Source organism: Protopterus annectens, chromosome 14.part0 (assembly GCF_019279795.1).
Source record: "Protopterus annectens isolate FY-2018-M chromosome 14.part0, PAN1.0, whole genome shotgun sequence".
NCBI classification, from domain to species: Eukaryota; Metazoa; Chordata; order Ceratodontiformes; family Protopteridae; genus Protopterus; species Protopterus annectens.
Window position 1 is genome coordinate 779133745 of NC_056748.1, and position 20889 is coordinate 779154633.

The 20889-nt window shown below is 42.8% G+C and overlaps 1 protein-coding gene across 2 annotated transcripts in view; it reads right to left on the reverse strand.

Moving 5' to 3' along the window:
- The window catches only part of CHAT (choline O-acetyltransferase), a 683939-nt gene that overhangs the window by 362882 nt on the left and 300168 nt on the right, over window positions 1-20889 (reverse strand). For both annotated transcript variants that reach the window (XM_044056519.1, XM_044056518.1), the window contains exon 6: window positions 19936-20116. In XM_044056519.1, the coding sequence (XP_043912454.1) occupies window positions 19936-20116 (181 nt within the window). The remainder of the gene's footprint in view (window positions 1-19935; window positions 20117-20889) is intronic.

The following is a 20889-nucleotide window of genomic DNA, read 5'->3' on the forward strand; positions in this document are numbered from 1 at the left end:
GCACACATCATATCCGAGTAGGTGGTAAGTGACTGAATAGAGCTGGAGTTACTGCATCTGAACTGTGCAGGTCATCTGTGTGAGTCCCTACATCTGCTTGGTGCGGAACTTATAGGTTCATAGGTTCATAGGCAGATACTAGGCTATCTGCCCTAGGGCATTTATAAGCCTAGCCAGAGTGTAATTGGCATCCGTCTCCCTATTAGATTAGTCTACTGTGCCTCTGTAAATTAGGTCACAGAAGGTACCCTTTAAGATTAGTTTGCTGTGCCTCTGTCTAGCAGGGACACAGAAGAGATCCCAGGGGTGAATTTGCGATTTCCCATCCATGTGTCCAGATTTGGCTTGAAGAGGGTCAGCGAAGGGCTATGTCTAATATGAATTGGGATTCTATTCCAGAGTGAGGGGAGCCTCTGGGAAATGAATCTGTCCCTCCAGCATGTCATTTTTACTCTTGTGCTGAGGTTTAAGTCCCTGGAGCGTGTATCTCTAAGGGACTTGGATTTGTGAGGTGGAGTATGTCCATTAATTCTGGCTTTGACATGGCGTTGTATGTCAGGCATAGATTACCTCTGAGTAGGCGGTAAACAACTGAGTAGAGCTGGAGTTTCCTTAGTTGAGCTGCATATGACATCTGTTTGTAGCCCATGATCCTCTTGGAGAGGTACTTTTGGGTCTCTCCAGGTGCTGCAGGTGTCGGGTAAGGTACATCCCAAAAGGGCCATTGTATTCAAGTATGGGGCTGATGACTGACGAGTAGAGGGGCACAATGACCTCTCGATGTAGATGCGAACCCTTTTGTGATAAGGTGGCATATATAGAAGGTCTTTGTAACCACTTTGGCAATGTGATTATCAAAGGAGTGATTACTATCTACATTGGTCCCCAAATCTCAAATTACTACTTCTCTACTTAATGGATTACCACCTATGTGGTAATTTGTGTGCACCTTGTTTTTCACAAAGGTGATGACTATGCACTTTTTAGCATGTAGCTCGAGCTTGTGGCTCTGGCACCAAACATCCATCTCTGTGAGACCCTTCTGGAGGATGCTTGTGTCAGCTGGAGAGTCGATTATGGCCCCCAGTTTGCAGTCATCTGCGAACCTTGTCAGCCATAATCCCCCCGTGTTAGCCTGAACCTCAGAGAAGTATATACCGAACCAGAGAGGTCCCAGAACTGAGCCCTGTGGGATGCCACTTGTAACTGGTTTGTATTCGGACATGGCACCTGCGATTCTGACCATGTGGGTTCTATCCCTGAGCCAGTTTGCAACCCATCTTGTGATATAGGGGTTGATATTTAAGCTGTTAAGCTTATGTATGATTTCCAAGTGGGGTATTGTGTTGAACGTTTTTGCGAGGTCCAGGTAGGCTGTGTGGACTACCTTGCCCTCATCCATAGCTTTGGTAACTGTTTCAAATAAATCAACTAGATTTAAGAGGCAAGATCTGCCCTTAACAAAGCAAAATTGGGTAGGGTCCAGTGTCTGGAGGCTCCCAATGTCTTTGTTTATGAGTTCCATGATAATACGCTCCATAGCTGTACAGACCAGACTAGTCAGGCTTATGGGGCGATAGTTCCCAGGGTCTGTTGTGGCACCATCTTTGTGGAGTGGAACCACTGTAGCTGTACACCATTATTCGGGAACATATCCTGTAGTAAGGCTAAGTTTGAACAGTGACTTAATGTGAGGGTTCAGTTCTTCTTGGTGCTTGTGTAGGACACAGCCTGGGACACCGTCCAGTCCCATAGCTGCTGTGTTTTTTGCTTTGGCGAGGGCAGCCTTCACCTGTGCATCTGTGATGCTAGGGAGGTTACATTCAGTTGGGATAGGCATTTGTTCCTTTGTGGATGAAGGGGGGGAGAGGTTTGTGCTGAATCTGTCTGCCAGGATGTTGTCTGTCTGTAGTTTCGGTATATTTTGTACCGATATGCAACAATTCAGAGCATATCTGGGAGTTTCCACCCATATTATGGACATAACTAAAGAAGGACTTGTGATTATCTTTAGTGTCTAGGGCAATTTCCCTTTGGAAACTGGCCTTTGATGATTTTATGAGGTATCGAAGTTTCTTGCTAATACTGATCAGAGATGCCTTCCATTTTTGGGATTTTGCTCTGTCATGAGGTAGCTTCCTCCTTCTGTTGTATAGCTTATTTATGGCCGGGGTCCACCAAACAGGTCTCCTGTTTTTTGAGGAGTGAGTCTTCATTTTATTTGGGATAGCACAATCCATGCATTCCTGCAGGTGCTCATAGAATGCATTTGTAAAGGATTCTGCGGATTGGCCTGTATTATCCTCTGGCCCGTGGGCTTTGAAGGATTCCACCTCAGTCTTGAGAAGTGCAAAGTTGGCATTTGAGAAATTCTATACAATGATTTCCTTGGCTGGGGGTGTGGACAGGATATGGATGTCCATGGAAATTTGTTAATGGTCTGATCTTACCAATGAGGGGTTTACCTCTGGTGTGGAACATAGAGTCCCCATGTTGGTGATGACCAGGTCCAATATGTTGCTCCCTCTTGTGGGAGTGGTGACCAGTTGTTCAATCCATTACAGTTTATAACTTCAAGGAACCGTTGGGCGAGTGTGCTTGGGCATGAGTAGTTGTTGCAGTCAATGTCTTAGTAGTTGAAGTCACCCAATAACATAGTTTTAGGAGAGACCTTGATATTCTCCAGTGTTCTCAGGAATGCCAAGTGGGGTTCCTGTAATAGGGAGGGTGTTCTGTAGCAGGCTACAAACTGAAAGGCAGTTTGGCCCACTGTTAGTTGCACATGGATGATTTCTGATGCTTCGTGCAGTGCCACTAACCTGGAGGTGTAGGTATCTTTGATGAATATAGATACTACCCCTCCTTTTGTGCTTTGGTCCAAGTTTTGTGTGTGAAACGCATGGTATGAGTTATAACCTGGTAGTGCTGGGGTGCTCTCAGGAGCCTTGAACCAGGTTTCTGCTACTGCACAGACATCGATATTCTCCATACTGAGGAGAGCCTCAAGTGGGTGCATCTTGAGGTTTAGATGTCTGGCATTGAGTAGCATTACCTTTAGATTTTGTATCCTTGAGTTGTCTATGGAGGTGTGTTTGTCCTTTGAGCCTCGCCTAAAAAATGCACTATAGGGGTGGCAAGAGGCATGGCCAGTATACGAAAGCCTAAGGGTGACAGGTGCAAGCCATCCCTAGCGAAGCAACGTGGCTTGTCGGGCATGTCATCCCAGGTTGACAGACACTGGATCCCCATTGAATGACACCAATACTGTAGGCAATTGTTGAAACTGATCATTTTGTCTTTATACTCTGGCATCATTCTTGGTGAGGGAAAGATGCTACCCAAAGTCAGGGTCATACCAGCCTGGGCTACATGATCAGAGAGCTGCCCTATGTCTCATTTCTTGTAGTCCAGGGAGGTACGTCTCATGTCATTCACACCTGCACGGACAATGACGGAGTCATACTTGTACCTGCTTTGGAGTGACCTGAGTGCTTGCGTTATGTGGTGGATCCTGCCACCTGACAGGCAGCGTACAGTGACCTTCTCCTTGTTCAGTCAGTTGAGTGGGATGTCAGTGTGCTGGACAATAGAGTCCCCTATAACAAGTGTATTTGGTGTGTTGTTTGGCCTTAAGGGCTGTGACTGTGAGGCACACTGATTTTGTGAGATATGTGATTCGTGGGTTTTGTTGAGGGGTGGCTGTTGCTTGGGTATCTGTGATCAGTACAGTTGCTGCTGGTGTTGGGTAAGGTATACCCCAAAGATGGCATTGTAACCAAGCATGGTTGTTATTAGTATAGGGGCACAATGACATCACTCGATCTAGATGTGAAACCATATGGGATAAGGTTGCTTATACAGAAGGTCTATCCAACCACTGTGGCAACGTGAATGTCAAAGGTGACAGTACGAACAAGTCATGTCCCCAATTACCTAACAACACCTACCATATGTAATGGAGTACTACTTATGTGTTAATGTGTGGGCATGTTGTTATTCCCAAAGGGGATGACTATGCAACTAATGGCATTTAGCTGTAGGCCATGGCTCAGGCACCAGTCATCCATCTCTGTGAGACTCTGTTGGAGTATGCATGTGGCAGCTGGAGAGGTGATCATGGCACCCAGTATGCAGTCAAGTGTGAACAAGGTCAGCCATATTCCCCCTGTGGTAGCCTGTATGTCAGACAAATATATACTGAACAAGAGAGGTCCCAGGACCGAGCCGTGTGGGATGCCATGTGTAACTGGTGTATAGTCAGACATGGCACCTGCAATTCTGACCATGTGGGTGCTATCCCTGATCCAGGTAGCAATCCATCATGTGAGATATGTGTCCATATCGATGCTGGTGAGCCTATGCATAATGGCCCAGTGGGTTATTGTGTGGAAGGGTTTAGCAAGCTTCAGGTAGGCTGCGTGTACAACTGTCCCTATGTTGATGGACCTGTTAACTGTCAAAAGAATACAAACATGTTCAAGAGGCACGATCTGCCCACAACAATGCTTAATGTGTAGGACATAGTGTCTGTAGTTTCCTGATGTCTATGTGTAAGAGTCCCATGACAATACACTCCATAGCTTTGCATAACAAGATAGTTAGGCTTATAGGGCAATATTGTCTGTGGTCCATTCTGGCACCAACTATGTGGAGTGGGAACACTGTTGCTGTATGCCATTCTGTAGGTACATATCCTGTAGTAACTCCAATATTGCACAGTGATGTAATGTGAGGGTTACGTCTGTCATGAAGCTCGTGTAAGATGCAGGCCGGGACACCAACTGGTCACATTGATGCTGTAATGTATGCTTTGGGGAGGTCAGCACTCACCTGTTACTGTGTGGTGTCAGGGAGGTTACACTCTGTTGGGATGGATAGTTGCACCGTAGGGTGGATGGGGGGTGACATCTGCACAGAACCTGTTTGCTAGGATGTTGGCTATGCCAGTGGGTTCAGGGTAAGTGTAGTCAGTATGCAGTAACTCACAGCATATCAGTGATTGTCCACCCAGGTTCCTGACCTAACTGACAAAGGCCTTGTGATAGTCCTACTTGTCTGGTGCAATTGTCCGTGAGAAGAAGACCTTAAATAAGTACATGAGTGATCATAGCTGTCTGCTAGTACAGATCACAGATGCTTTCCCCATCTGGGATTGTGCTCTATCATGTAGTAACTTCCTCCTGACATTGTACAGCTCATTAATGGCTGGTGTCTACCAGACAGGTCCCCTGCCATTGGAGGAGTGAGTCTTGTTGTTATTTAGGGTAGCACAATCCATGCAGTCCACTAGGAGTCCATATAATGTGTATGTAAAGGATTCAGTAGTCAGAACTGTATTTCACACTGTCTCAAGCTCTCTGATGGATACCACCTAGCTGTGGTGAAGTGAGACGTTGGCTCATCAGAAGTTCACCAAGATTACCCAGGATGGGTGTGTGGAGTGTATGTGTATGTCCAGTGAGATAGATGTATGTTCCAATCTTACCAATGAGGGGTATATTGCTGGTGTGTAACATAGATCCCCATGTTTGTGATGATCAGATCTAATATGTATTCCCCCTTCTGGCTGTGGTGACTGGTTGTGCCATAGCATATGAATGTACAAATTGTAGCAACTGTTGGGCGAGGTTGTTGCGGCTTGAGTAGTATCCACAGTCAATATTTATGTATCTGATGTCACCCAATATAATGGTGTTTGTAGTGACCATCATATCCCCCACTGTTCCCAGGAAAACCGAGTGTGGTTCCTGAGTATGGGAGGGTGGTCTGTAGTAGGCAACAAACTGAAAGGCAGTTTTGAACAATGGTAGTTGTATATGTATGGTCTGTGATGCTTACTGCAGTGCTGCTAACCTGGAGGTGTGTGTATCTGTGATGTATAGGGATACACCCCCTAGTTTTGTTGTCCGTTCCAAGTCCTGTGGTCAGAAAGCATGGTATGAAACATAGCCTGGTAGTGCTGGTGTGCATATGTGACCCTGAACTAGGCATCTGTTCGTGCACATATATTGCTATCCCCCATACTGAGGGGAGTCCTGAGTGGCCGCAATATGAGGGTAACACATCTGGTGTTGAGCAGCATTACCCTTAGTGTTATTTAACCTGTAATGTCTATGTAGGTGGGTTTGTCTTTTGAGCCCTGCTCAACAAATGCACTATGGTGGTAGTAAGAGCCTTAGCCAGCATTCAAAGGTCCAAGGGTGATAGGTGCAAGCTGTCCATAGTGAAGCTACATGGCATATTGAGCATGTCACCACAGGCTGACAGACACTGTATCCCCTATGAATGACACCAATCTGTTAGCCAAGTGTTAAACGTGATATGTTTGTCTGTATACTGTGACATCATACTTGGTGGGTGTAAGATGCTAGACAAGGTCAGGGTAATACTGGCCTGGGCTACACGATGACACTGTTCCTCCATGTACCATGTCATGTGGTCCAGGGAGTAACATCTGAGGTTTTACGCACCAGCATGGACAATGATGGTGCCAGTCCTTTACTTGCTTTGTAGTGACCTGATTACATGTGTTATGTGGCAGATCCTGGCACACGACAGACAGCACAAAGGGACTATTTCCTTGTATGGGCTGGTGAGTGGTATGTCAGTGTATCTGACAATAAGTGTCGCCTATCACAAGTGTAATATGTGTGTTGTGTAGCCCGAAAGCAAGTGACTGTGTGGCACACTGACATTGTGAACTATGTGAGATGTGGGAATTGTAGTGGGGTAGCAGTTGTGTGTGTGCCTGCTGTGGAGGTCTCTGCTGCTTAGGCAGAGTTCATTTACAGCATTCGAGTATGTATATGTGTGATAATGTGGTTTGAGTGCTGTCGCCAGAGGATATGTGAGACTGATATGTGGTGTTTGTGGTTATCTTCACCACCTGATAGACTATGCCAGTCATGGGTCGAGAGAGTTCAGCTCCCTGTATGTCTCTATAGGTGCATCTCACACATATATCTGGGTTTGTTGTGAGGAGGAGAGTTTTGTCTGTGTACATGAGGCAGATGTGACATTGTGTCTACATCACAATATTCACCAGCTGGACTGGAGAGTGCACACAAAGCCGACCCCTGGACATGCCGGGATATCATCATGACATACTCTGTAGCCAGATGACAAAGGATCACTAGGGTGTTAAGTGCGCAAAGGAGTATAACAGGGATTAATGCTCAGGTTTGTTGGTGCTCTGTAAAGAGTAGCTGAGAAGGGGTCCAGACTGAATCATGACACCTCTGATAGCTATGTCATGTATAGCAATGTACACACATATATGTCATGAGTCAGGGCCAACTGTACCTGACTGATAGGCCCATATATACATACCCACCGACGATAGTCCATATCATCATACCAGGAGATATCACATGTAGAATGGATGAACAGCTACCCCCAATGCTAAAAGCATGGCATCAAGTGGACTACATTGATTCCCAATATGTGTCATGCATAAACTATAGAACAAACAAATCCTGCACCTGAACCGTCAGCTGAACCTCCCCCCCTACACAGGATGTGAAACCGTTGAATGTGTTACAGCAACATATGGCACTCTACACAAGTGTTGGTGCACAACACACCATGGGATGTACAGTCCAGTATGCCTATGAAGTATGATCTGCAAGCCATGGAGTCCATCATGGTTGAAGTCATAAACCAAGGTATTGGAAGCTGACATACACACAACCCTACTAACCGTGGTATGTTCATGTGCAGATCATGGTTCCCAAACATGCTAGACTGTTTGCAAGGCAGCCACACAGGACATACATCACTGAACACAGCTACACATGTCTCACATGCACTTTGAATAGCCCTTTATCAACATCCCAGACACATGTAGTACCCACAAAACCAACAAGCTGTGCATAAATATGTGTTAACATATGAAGGAATGTCGATGTGTCCACAGATAGATCACACAAGGTAAGGAATATGAGTTCCTGTTCCAGCTGTTGACACCTGACGACCCACATGAACCATTCCTGGAATGGCATAAAACAAAGTGTACACACATTACCATGTCCAGTCTGAGGATGTCACCACCCTAGAAATACAGATGGAGAAGGGAAACCACCCAGTAAAGCAAATAGCGCACTGTGCTAATGCGTCTCTCTCTCTCTCTCTCTAGTATCATAACCTAGTTAAGTAGGGGTTTGAATCCTGCAAACACTGACTGTGTGTGTGTGGGGGATGTGTGTATGTGTGTGCAATTCTCTTTGAAAAGAGTGGCCTTTTTGAAGACTGGGAAAACACACCACAGATGTACATTCCTCTTTGGAAAGACTGATGATGTCATGACTCTAGAAATACAGACGGAGAAGGGAAACCACCCAGTAAAGCAAATAGCGCACTGTGCTAATGCGTCTCTCTCTAGTCTCATAACATAGTTAGGTAGGGGTTTGAATCCTGCAAGTGCTGACTGCGTGTGTGTCACCCTTAGTCAGTGTGGTGTGGGTCTTGCTTTTACTATGTTATGGCATATTATGATTACAACAGTAAGTGCATTGCACACATCAGGTATATGCGTTGCAAATATATATGTGTACATGTTCCCTTAATCAGTACATAGGTGTGAAGCCTGCATACTACATGAATACATTTGTTGCCATTGACAGGTTGTGCCGCAGCTTCTCAGATCGTAGGTCACATATATATGTATGTGACAGGCCCATCCACTGTCGTGATCTGTGGCCAAGGTCATCTGTGCCACACACACCCATGGCAGTTACTTTACAGTAGAGTGAGTGAGGGTATATGCCTGGGGTATATGTCAGGCATGTTCATACACAACCACGACTGCCAATAATGGACAGTCTTTATAGGTGTACAACCGCCTTGTGTATATGCATCCAGGCCTCCAATGTCTCATGTGACACACCTTGGGACTCCGCAATACCTATGGATATGTGGATACCAAGGGACACATGACATAACATGAGGCTGTTTGTATACATTGGTACCCAACATACATGTTGAGGGCTACCACCTATGTGGTACTGACGGGATAGTAAGTATAGTACATGTGGATGACTATGCCATAGTTGGCTTACAGTTATACAGCATATATCACATGACAGGCATCTGTCTGTATGATACCCTTGTGTAGGATATGTGTCCCATCCAGGGAATGGATTGTAGGCCACTGCATGCATTACCAGATGTGGATGGACACATCCCCAGTGTGTTTGCATGTACCTAAGGGGGCTATATGCCAAACAGGTGTGGACACAGGAATGGATGGCGGTAATTGCCACTGGTTAGTGTCATAGTGTAGCACCGGAAGGATACAACTGTTACTGAGTTTCCTACGACTGTGTGTCATTTGTCAGGACAACATCCAGTGATTGCTTATAGTCATGTTGTTGAGGTTATGTATACTACCAGACCGCAAATCATTGACATATACTAACAGTATCACCCACAGCATGGTGTCTACCCATGTCATACACACATGTCTACCCATGTTAGTACGTAACTGTAGTAGAATGCATATTGGCCATTGAAAGATACTGTGACATGTTCACTATGTGTACAACAGGGTATGCCACATGTCCCATGTGTCCATTATGCACATACATACAGACAGTGTGCACCCACCATGTTCACAGATGTACACTTGCTAATCTGTACTGCACACATCACACACATACTGTCCACTCACTAACACATGCTGGCAACACATTACATGTCAGCCAAGTGGCACATGGGTGGACAATACATAGTCAGACGTAAAAGTGGTGTAAACAATGCTACTTTGACAATAAGAGCTTTGATGAATAATGTCTGCTGAGATATACCTACAAGGATGTCATTACACTTTCCTGTTGACAACTTGCTAATATTGCTACACTGCTATAGTGTCACCCTGTGCATCAGCACCATGTTAGCCTGTTCCTCCATCAATGTTACAGATGACAGGAGGTGACACAGGTATCATCATATGCACAGGGCATTTTGTTGTTTGCCAGAGCGTGACATTGACCCATCCACTTGACATGTCTGTGTGTGTGTGTGTGTGTGTGTGTGTGTGTGTGTGTGTGTGTGTGTGTGTGCATGAGGGACAACAGTACAGCATGGGCCAATGTTGATGTAATGTGTGTGTATGTGTGAGCCCTAGTTGTTTGGTTAATGTGTGTGTGTCTGCATGCACACAGCTCCACCATGTGGCTGCCATATACAGTAGTTTGTGGGACAGCCACAGACTGTAACTGCTAGGCTGTACAGATTACTGTCTCTGGCTACGGACACAGTACCTGTGCCTGGCAGGGGTGCTATGGACAGTATCGGGTACCAACCCTGACTGGGTACTGTCCTCAGAGGCAGAGGTGGGATAACTGGACCCATGACCCTGCTGGGAATGGCCAGAGCCACGTGCACGTGGTCTACTGGGACAGTCAATGGACAGGCCAGCCCCAGCATTGCTGGGGCTGGTACTGCCACTACGGGAGTGGCTGTGAACTGGGGGCTGTCCTCAACCACTGCCAGCTGTTGCTGTTGCTGGCATGCATCCACGTCGACGTAGCAACCGTCCTGCATGGTCCTGGCTCATGGATGACATATTGTGGAGGGCATCTAATGTCTTCCCCCAACATCTATCAATGACCTCGGTGTACGTCCGGATGGCACTGGCAAGGTCATGGATGCTGTCATTGATAGCGGTGTAATGTGCCCTCTGCACCCTAAGTCCCTGCCTGGTGTACCGTTCCATACATGCCTGAGCCTGCATTACAGCCTGAACATACTGGACGTCGTAAGACCAGTGAGGGCATGCCTGCCAGGGGCAATACGACCAGCAGTGCTCCCCTGAGAACCCCTGGACCTCCGCCTATGTTGTACCATTCCAGGAATACGGCTATGGCTGCTGTGAGAGGATGTAAATGCCATGGGTACCACACTCTCCTGGTCAGTGCCAACTGTATGCTGTCCATCGTCTATGGCCATTGGTGGTGAGGGATGTTTTGGCAGTATGAGTGTACGCATAGATGGGGTTGAACGCTGTGTACTGTCGATTGCTGGACCAATGACAGACCCTGTCAAACCTCCTTGTGTCAAAATACATGTGTCATCATCAGCACTATTCGTGGCAGTGGCTTCAGGTTCCCTGCTGCATTCGGTCAGCCCTAACTCAGCATCTGTGAGAAGAAGACAGGAAACACACTTTATGGTTTACACATGAACACTTGCACACTTGCACACATGCACACATGCACACATGCACACATGAACAGTAATACACTCCTCACTACAGCACATACACACACACACACACACACACCAGCAATCCAACACATACTCTTTAGAGGGTGAAGGTGGGTGTCAGTATCACAAGGTAAATAGTTGCCACACATGTGTCAACATGCAGAATATGTGTTGCACAAGACCATACAGTGCAAGTGTAGATGCCCCAATGTAATGGCAGTATACATGGCTTTGTTGCAACTGTGTCGTTGTTCTGTGATTGGCTACACCCTGGAACACAATTTGCACATGGACACAACATTGCTGTGCAGGTATTAACAGCTCTGCAATGCCCTGTGCACCATCACTCCCACGTATACATCACATGGCTGCATGTGTTATCTGTGCGACACATATATATCAATGTCTGAGTACAGTGTCTGTGTGCAAAGCAGATAATAGTGGGCACAGGTGTAGCACATGCATGCTATGTGCACACACGGGACGATTGCTGCATGTTGACATGAAGGTATCCCAATGCTCTAAATGGCCAGTGTACAGTGGTTATGGTGAGTATGGGACATATTGCAGATATGTCGGTGCCACACATGGCATGTCATGCTACACGACTGCAACATTAAACACCACACATACCCAATGTGTGTCAAGTGACCTATACACCCACTAGCATTCCAGGACATATATGTGACACTTTGTTTGGATGGCGACTGCTGTGCATATTGTGTATACTGGCATATGTAAGCACACACACAGCATGCTATGCATATTGTGTTTAGGTGCATATGTTTGCACACACACACACACAACATTGAGATGCAAAGCAATGACTGCTATGAGTAGTACTGTGGTCACTGTAACTGGATGGGATGTAGTACCCTGTGCCATCATCAACATGCATCCTGTGGTCACTCACAGCTACTAATGTGTGCTAGACCACCACCTAGCATGCTGTACCTGAACTGCAGTGCCGTGGCTATGTTCACAATTACACAGACACCTTGTACATGGGTGTGTGAGGTGACCAATAGGGAGCATTGCCTAACTTGACTGTGTCATGTGTTGCAGAGTGTTGCACACACCCATGATAGGACTCTACCCCTGAGGTACAGCATGTGTGTGTGTGTGTGTGCAAGACATGTGGGATACTGACGTGTGACCTTACAGTGAGTGTCATGGGAAATGTAGCATGTTTTCGTGTACTGCATATGATAAACGTGTTCTATTGTGTACAACTGTAGCAACTATGCATATCTAAGGTGCAGTACAGTGTTGCCACACTTGTGTCTGCTGCACTGTGCAGTGTATGTGCTTGAGGCAGCTACTGACTTTAATGAGATGATTAATGTCTCACAGCAAACATGGACAGCATGCATTATGCGTAGGTGTGTTACGTGTACATGGCCTACACCCCACCTATGACATGCACATTTAATTACCAATATTAAAGTGTTAACACACTCACCAGCATGTACCGTCTGCCCTGCTGTCACACCAGAGGGACCTATCTATATATGTATCTCTCTCTCTCTCTCTCTCTCTCTATATATATATATATATATATATATATATATATACATATCTCTCTCTCTCTCTCTCTCTATATATATATATATATATATATATATATATATACACATACCTATATATATCTGGATATATCCATATATACCTGTATATATCTATATATCTCTATATATATTTATATATGTATATATCTACATATCTACATATATCTATATATCTACATATCTATATATGTACATATCTATATATCTGTATATCTGTATATATGTATATATATCTATATATATATCTATATCTATATATATATATATATATATCTATATATACATATACATATATATATATATATATATATATATATATATATATATATATATATATATATACGTATATATATCAGTCTATATATATATATATATATATATATATATATATATATATATATATATATATATATAGATATATATATATATATATATACATATATACAGGTATATATACACATACTTGTAAACATCCATTGCTGTACATATACATGCACATATAGGCACATATACTGGCCACCTTTCATGTTGGGAATATCAATAATTAAACAGTTGTGAGACATACAATTTTGTAACAATATTGCACAGTGTTGTGCGGAATGCATTTTGCTGCCTCAGGCCATATAGCTGTAGCAGGCCTCACTGTCTCAGTCCCATAGCATTTAACCACCACATGATATATACCTGCACTGCTTGCTGTTTTCAATGCCACACACTACAACCTACATAGATATGTGCACATAGCAACCTTCAACTACATATATATGTCTAGCCTTCACTAACAGTTGCAGTATGTCCCTCGCCCTATGCACATCTGCATTTACATATAGATATGGACTGCACACACATATGGACGGTTCACTGTATGTACAGTACACTTCAGACACATCATTCACATCCCACCAAATACATATCTGTTACATACCTTACCTTTGTATTTCTTACCTCTGTCTGTTGTACCTGTTTACATTTATTTTTCTTTTTAAATATATATATTTTTTTGGTGTCTCCAAACACCTGTTTGTTCGTTTGTTTGTCTGTCTGTCTGTCTCTCTCTCGCTTGCTCGCTCTCTCTCTCTCTCCATATGCTGCAATGATATTATTGCATGTGTGGACAGCAAGTACAGGCTGCTTTTGTAGGTATCTGCATATGTGCATGTGATGGCCTCTGCACCAATTGGTGCCCACCATTTAGTAATTGCATGCAGCCTGCTGTGTGCTAATTGCAGTTCTCACTGTGATTTCAGGCCACTGCTATAAAATGATAGGTTAGGTAGGCGTAGGCATAGACCTTTCAGTTTTGCAAGGTGGGGACCATGCTTGTTTGCTGTGGATACTGTTGTGTGAGTCAGAAGGTTAGTATATGTCTCATATCTGCAGCTGGGCTGTAGCCGATGAAATGCATGTTGTACTGAAACCTGACTGTTGCTTCTTCCAGTACACTCTTCTCAGTGTGTCAGTTTACTCACACCTCCTAATGCTAGCACTGGATACATGGGAGTATGTACTTTCTTTTGGAATTAGGAAATTAACTAGCATACAACAGTGGTTATTCCAATGTATTGCTCTGGCTTTCCTATATTCCCTTTACATTCACTCCTTGTAATGCCTGTTATATTTCTGTCTTGAAATGTATTGCTTTGGCTTTCGTATTTTCCCTTTACATTCACTCCTTTTAATGCATGTTATATTTCTGTCTGTCTTGAAATGTATTGCTCTTGATTTCCTATTTTCCCTTTACATTCACTCCTTTTAATGCATGTTACATTTCTTTCTTGCAATGTAATGCTCTGGCTTTCCTATTTCCCCTTTACATTCATTTCCTTTAATGCATGTTATATTTCTTGCAGCACCAAGTTATTGTATATCTGCTGTGGCTTAGTGGTATGTCATGCAGACTGGTGAGTCCAAGGTGTTGGGTTTGAGACTGACAAGGATATTTTATTTTGCTGCTGAGCAGTGCAAGGGCCTTGTCATACAGAGTGACTAAGGCACTTTTAAGTAGTTGTAAGCGGGTTTGTGCGAGTTTGCGTGACGCTTAGCTACGCTTATCTACGTTTAGCTAAGCGCACACAAGCGCACACCCGCTGACTACTGCTTAAAAGTGCTTACTCCTGCTAACACCCGCACTAATTTCTTTTAAAGAAAAGAAAATGGGGAAATAGGAAAGTGGTGAAAAAGGGGACACAAAGAGGGTAGGACAGTAGGAAAACAAGCTCGGGATGTGCAGGAAGGATGTAGGGAAGGCCCATAGCTGCCCAATTCTTTACCAGCAACAGCTGTGCATATGTTTGAAATTTAGAGTGAGATTTGAAACCTTCCACCCCTAAGAGAGGGGTGAGGACAACATAGTATGTTGTACAGCCATTTGTAATTATCAGTTTACATGTCCAGCAGACATGTGTGTGAAATGGGCAGCTATGTATGGGGCATAATTATTTTGCGGGTACAGATTGCCCTTTTTTTTTTTTTTCAGGTAAGAGTGGAATGTGAGGTAAAGGAAGTAGGAATATTGGGGGAGGTGGGTTGGGGAGGTTAACAGACAAGACAAATAAGATGCATACAGGGGTGGAGTATGACACATGTGGTGGGTAAACACAATTGACGGGGACGGATGTTTGGATATCTCAAGCCCATGAGCCCACAAATGGCAACAGTGGAACTGAGATCCCCACCCATGGGCAGTTACCACTGCAACTTCACAGCCCATGCCCAGGCTGTGCTGGGGGCTGGATAGGAGAGGCAGGCACACCCATGAGCTGCGCCACTCTCTTCTCAAGCTGGCATAGGGGATCAGTCACAAAACGCCTGATCTCACTAAGCACCACAGCCCGGACCCTTTGGAAGGTGAGTGGAGGCTCTCCTCCGGCCATGCTTGCAGAGGGGGGGGTGAGCCCCATCCCCTGCAGCACTTCCACCCGAAGGTAGCACAGGGCCACCGGAGGAGGAGATCCTGGGCTGGGCAATTGACAGATGAGGTGGGAGAGGTGGGTCCGCTGGGACCCGCCTTCCCAGTTGTCCTATGTTTAGCAGTATTTAATGGCATTTTGGGTTAGTAACAAACAACACCATTCCAAATTAGTTGTAACAGCATGCATTAGTATTCCCATTAACCAAACACACATGAATTCCAAACGTTGAACAGCAAGCATAACACATGCATATTTAGAACAACAGTGGACATTCCAATAGCATGCAGGGTTGATTGGTGGCAACAGGCCATCATGTTTGGATATGTCAACAGGGCACATGCATCAACGTACATGCAGATATGTATAAACCAACAGGACAAATGTCCATAGGAATTAATTGTAAATACAAATACCCAGTTTGGTGTGGAATGGCATAATTTGTGAACATAACATAGGGGGGTATAATATTACATTAACAACTTAAAATACCTATACGTATACCGTACATTCCTACTAGATGCAGATATATATCCCCTACATGTATTAGTACAGTTCCCTGTATGTAACCTTAGAACTGTTAGTGATGGAGATGTTACTGCTACATTAATATAAATTCCATTTGTATTCATATATGTTCATATCTGGCTGTGTTCAGGTAAAGCATCTTGCTACATTTGAACAGTTACGTACAGTTCTAGCAAAACACTGACATTTGTGGGATCACAAGCACAAGCTGCTCATGTACCGGATTAACATGTACATACTATACATGAAACAGTTGAGAACTATAAATATTCTTCTGAGATACTGGCATTCCCATCAGGCAGTTTATATGGGCCTAGACAACTGTGGATGTTCAGCATTTCATACAACTATACTATCTCCATAATGCAAGGGTACAACAACATATCCAAAATGTGGGATGGACACAGTCCAGGTATTGTACTTTATTAAAAACATTTCACTCTTTGGTTGTGGCTGTCTCATTCATTTCATTATGTAGTGCATGCAGTATACCTTTATTCCAGACTTCTTACACCTTTATTGGTAGCTTCAAACTCTTTCTCACACTCTCTCACTTATTTTATATTTACATCTCAGGATGGTACTTAATTCCAGGCTTTATTAACATTTATTATTGGGTTACAACAATCCTTTCCAGCTGACTCACTTATTTCATATGTCAGTATATACAAGGATGTATTCATGACTTGTCTGTCCTTTATTGATGGATTAGAACACTCATTTTCGGGCTGAAGCAGTTATCTGATATTACAATACAGGTGGAAACTCTATTTGAGACTTGTTTACTCTTTATTAATGGATTACAATACTCTTTTACAGGCTGCATCACTTATCTGATCTTAGAATACTAGCAGAAGCTTTATTCTAGGCTTATTTGACCTTTATTACTGGGTTACAACACTGAACTCTTTTAATGGCGGTCTCACTTATATTCTATAATAATACCAGCTGAATAATTACTAACCCGCCTGGTGGCGCAGCCTTACCAGCCTATCATCATATGCTTGCTGATTCGCGGAAAGAACACCTGCAGCTGTAATATAAATGAAGGGGTAAAGCGCTTTTAAACTTTGGGCAACTCTATTGCACTGGGTAAAGCGCTTTTAAACTTTGGGCAAATCTATTGCACTGGGTAAAGCGCTATTAAACTAAGGGCAACTCTGTTTAGCTGGGTAAAGTGCTATTAAACTATGGGCAACTCTGTTTAGCTGTGTAAAGCACTATTAAACTATGGGCACCTCTGTTTAGCTGGGTAAAGTTCTATTTAACTATGGGCATCTGTGTTTAGCTGGGTAAAGCGTTGCTTAACAGCAGGCTATTCTATATATGGGTCCTTTAAAAATATATATATTTGTTCACTGATACATTGGCCATGTCACTGCTTTTAATAAAATTTTAATCATATGTCTGGTATTATTTCAAATACTGATTTAAACATAAATAAGAAGGGGAGTGGTGGGACTCGAACTGTGAATGCCTCCTCTTTGTGCATACGCTCTACCATTACGCCATTGCAATTTGGTGTGATTTGCATAAACATTCTTTCTTATGCTCTTCCATGTCAGAATTGCTAACTATAGCTAAGCAATGGGCACACCCGCGCACACATGCGCAATTACGGGCAGCTATATTGTGGATTTAAAAAAAAAAATTAAATATTTTACTTTTTATACCTGTGATGGGGGTTTACAATGTCAAGGAGTGTGGTGTTGGGTGCAAGTACATTTGAGCGAACTCGCTCTTGTGTGTTGACATTTTGCTTTTACTACACTTGCAGGGGTGTGGACATTTAGACTGCTCGGCAGTCGGACACGCCCCCTGCTTTCATACTCGGTCTGTGTAAGAGTTACGGTTGAGTCAGCTTGCCCTCATGAATATTCATGACACGCTGACGTCATACCATTCAAATGCAGCCTCCTAGTAAGACTTATTAAGTCTTACACGGAGGATTCATGAATCCGGGGGATTTACTTTTCTTACATAATGTCTTTGTATAATGGTGCAGTACTGTTCTTCTGTGGCTGGTGGTATACTGCTGCCTTGTTTTGATGTACTGTACATGTGTATGGGACTTGCGTTCCCATGCATACTCAGTACATCAATGCTTTGAAAAAGAAGCAACAGAGAAAAGAAAGCCTCCATTGCTCTGTTTTTGTTTTCTTTTTTTATTATTATTAAATAAAAAAGTTTGGGCTACTTTGAGGGTAGGAGAGAGAGACAGAATGGAGGAGATGCAAGGAAAATCAGTACGTGTCTTTAGTTTTAATAACGTACCTGATTTTCTTTGTATTACCTTCATGCTGCCTCCCGGATATGTCTGGAGTGCGGACTATAGATTTTTTAAAAATTTTTGTTAGAAAAAAAAATAAAAGTTTTGGAATATACAAATGAAAAGAAGTCCGGGTGACCAGACCTTTTTCCTTTGGTATATTCTGGGATTTACAATGGGCATGCTGGTTGGGCTGGCCAATCAGCGTGTGCGGTTTTGAATACTAATGGATAGTCATTGTATAATTACATATTTTGCATTTGGACTGAGGTACTTCATTCTCCAACTGGTGTTCCAGTAAATATGAGCTACCATTAACCCAGGACTTCAGTTTAATGTCACTTAGAAGGGTCAGATTTGTTTCATTACACATGCCTAGCCATACCTCTCAACCTCTTAGGGCAAAAAATCTAGACAAAGCCTAAAATGATGGGGGGACAAATAGGGACAGATTTTAAATATTGGTCTTTCAAACTTGTAAAGTTGATAAAATAATAGGTTTTGCATTAGCATAAATTTTCTGAAGGATGTGGAATTTTAAATTCAAATGTTTGTCATTATTTAATGATTTCAGTCCTCAGCTATTTGCCAGAAAAGTACAGATTTTAGGAGGAACACACCAAAAATATGAGGCAATAATCTGGACATTCTGCGAAAATCTGTACAGTTGAGAAGTATGTGCCTAGCTAATAAACAATACATAAAATAAAGGATGATTGGGGATAAATTCTTGAAGATGATCACTTTACTGTATCAAAAATATGGAAAAAGTTGTCTTTTTTTATTCACTTTATATTGCTTTAAGAAATGTTTTAGTTTTTTTATACTTACAAATAAGCACTGTGAAGGAAGCTCCTTTTCATGTACTACGGCAAATAATCTAACTACCCAATAAAAAATATGAGCATGAAATAATAAATGTTTGCAAAGGTTAGAAACAGTTTCACCAAGCAGGACAGTACTTAACAGCACTGAAAACCCTTAAATGACGTTGATCTGCTTTAACTCAGACTCCATTGCACTATTTACCTTGCATACCTGTTTTATACCTTGTACTGAAAAACTGCATAATTGTAGTCTCATCTTTTGCCATGTGAGCATCTTTACTGCAGAATGTGGATTACACAACAGGTCTGTGTTATCTGTTTGTTACAACTCAGCAGAAGCACTTCAACACTGAACTTAAACTACATACATGAGCACATATGATGTATAGTTGCATTTCAAGCTATGTAACTAATGGCAGACAGCTGTGACATACCATGTTATAATATATTACTACTTACTACGGTTAGTTTCTCCATTACATTTCATGCTTTCTTTTTAAACTTGATCACATCATTATTTATTTAGTTAATTATTGATAACAGTCTGTTTAAATGTTATTCAGTGATATGATAAGCTTAGCTGTAAAGCACGGGGGGGGGGTGGTGCATCTTTCTTGTATATCCATTACCTGGTTTTTACATGCAACAATGATGTGTTCTGGTTCAGGCATTACACTACTCTTCTGGGCCACAAGGGTGTCCTTCTTGTGTCCTGGTAAGCGATAGGAAGAGAAGAGTCTATAGTATTGCTCCATACAAAGGGGGTCTCCAGCCAGCTGTCCTCGGGCATAATCTATCGGCAAAGCATGTCTAAAAATGAAATAAAAAAGATTTTGAAAACTAGCGTATGGATATCTCTATTCCAGTAACAAGTCACAGCTGCTACTGACAGAACTAATTTTTATGGAAGAATGTTTTCTTTTCACACTATATTTCCAGTAGTCACAGAATATTTAAATGAAATGCCAGTTCTAGTTCATTTTTTTCAGCAAATAAAACACTATTAGTATAGAAATTAGCAGAACAGAATGATAAATAGTTCAGAATAGAATGATATGATAGATCTTAGGATCACTGAATTATGTTATAAGTTGCTGTTAACAAAGAACACATTAAAATTTTGTGGACCTCTGTAGTTTACTCCAAAGTATTGCTTAATTAAAGATAACCAGATTACCCTGTTATGCTCTACAAATGCTATTCTGAAGCTAGTCCCATTTTTAATGAAATGCATACAGTAGAACAAGCCATTTGTTGGCTGTTGGGACCAGTTAGTTTGGTACTTGATTACTAACTCTCCCCAGTATGGATTTTGATAGAATTTGTATAACAGTTTTCAATATTTTCAACAATTTCACAGTGACAGAATGAATGTGTTTAATATGTGTAAACACTGCAGTATTCCCTTTCAGATGTCCCAGCTCCATGGCATAGAGGAATGATCCTGGACTATGGCTGGGGCAACTTGGATTCAATTAATGACTCTGGCATCTGAAGTGCTGGCAGGGAGGGAGGGGTCATGCACAGGGAATGTTAGCATGCATAATTTTCTTGGTAAGGGCTGGGGAGAATTCCATGAAGAT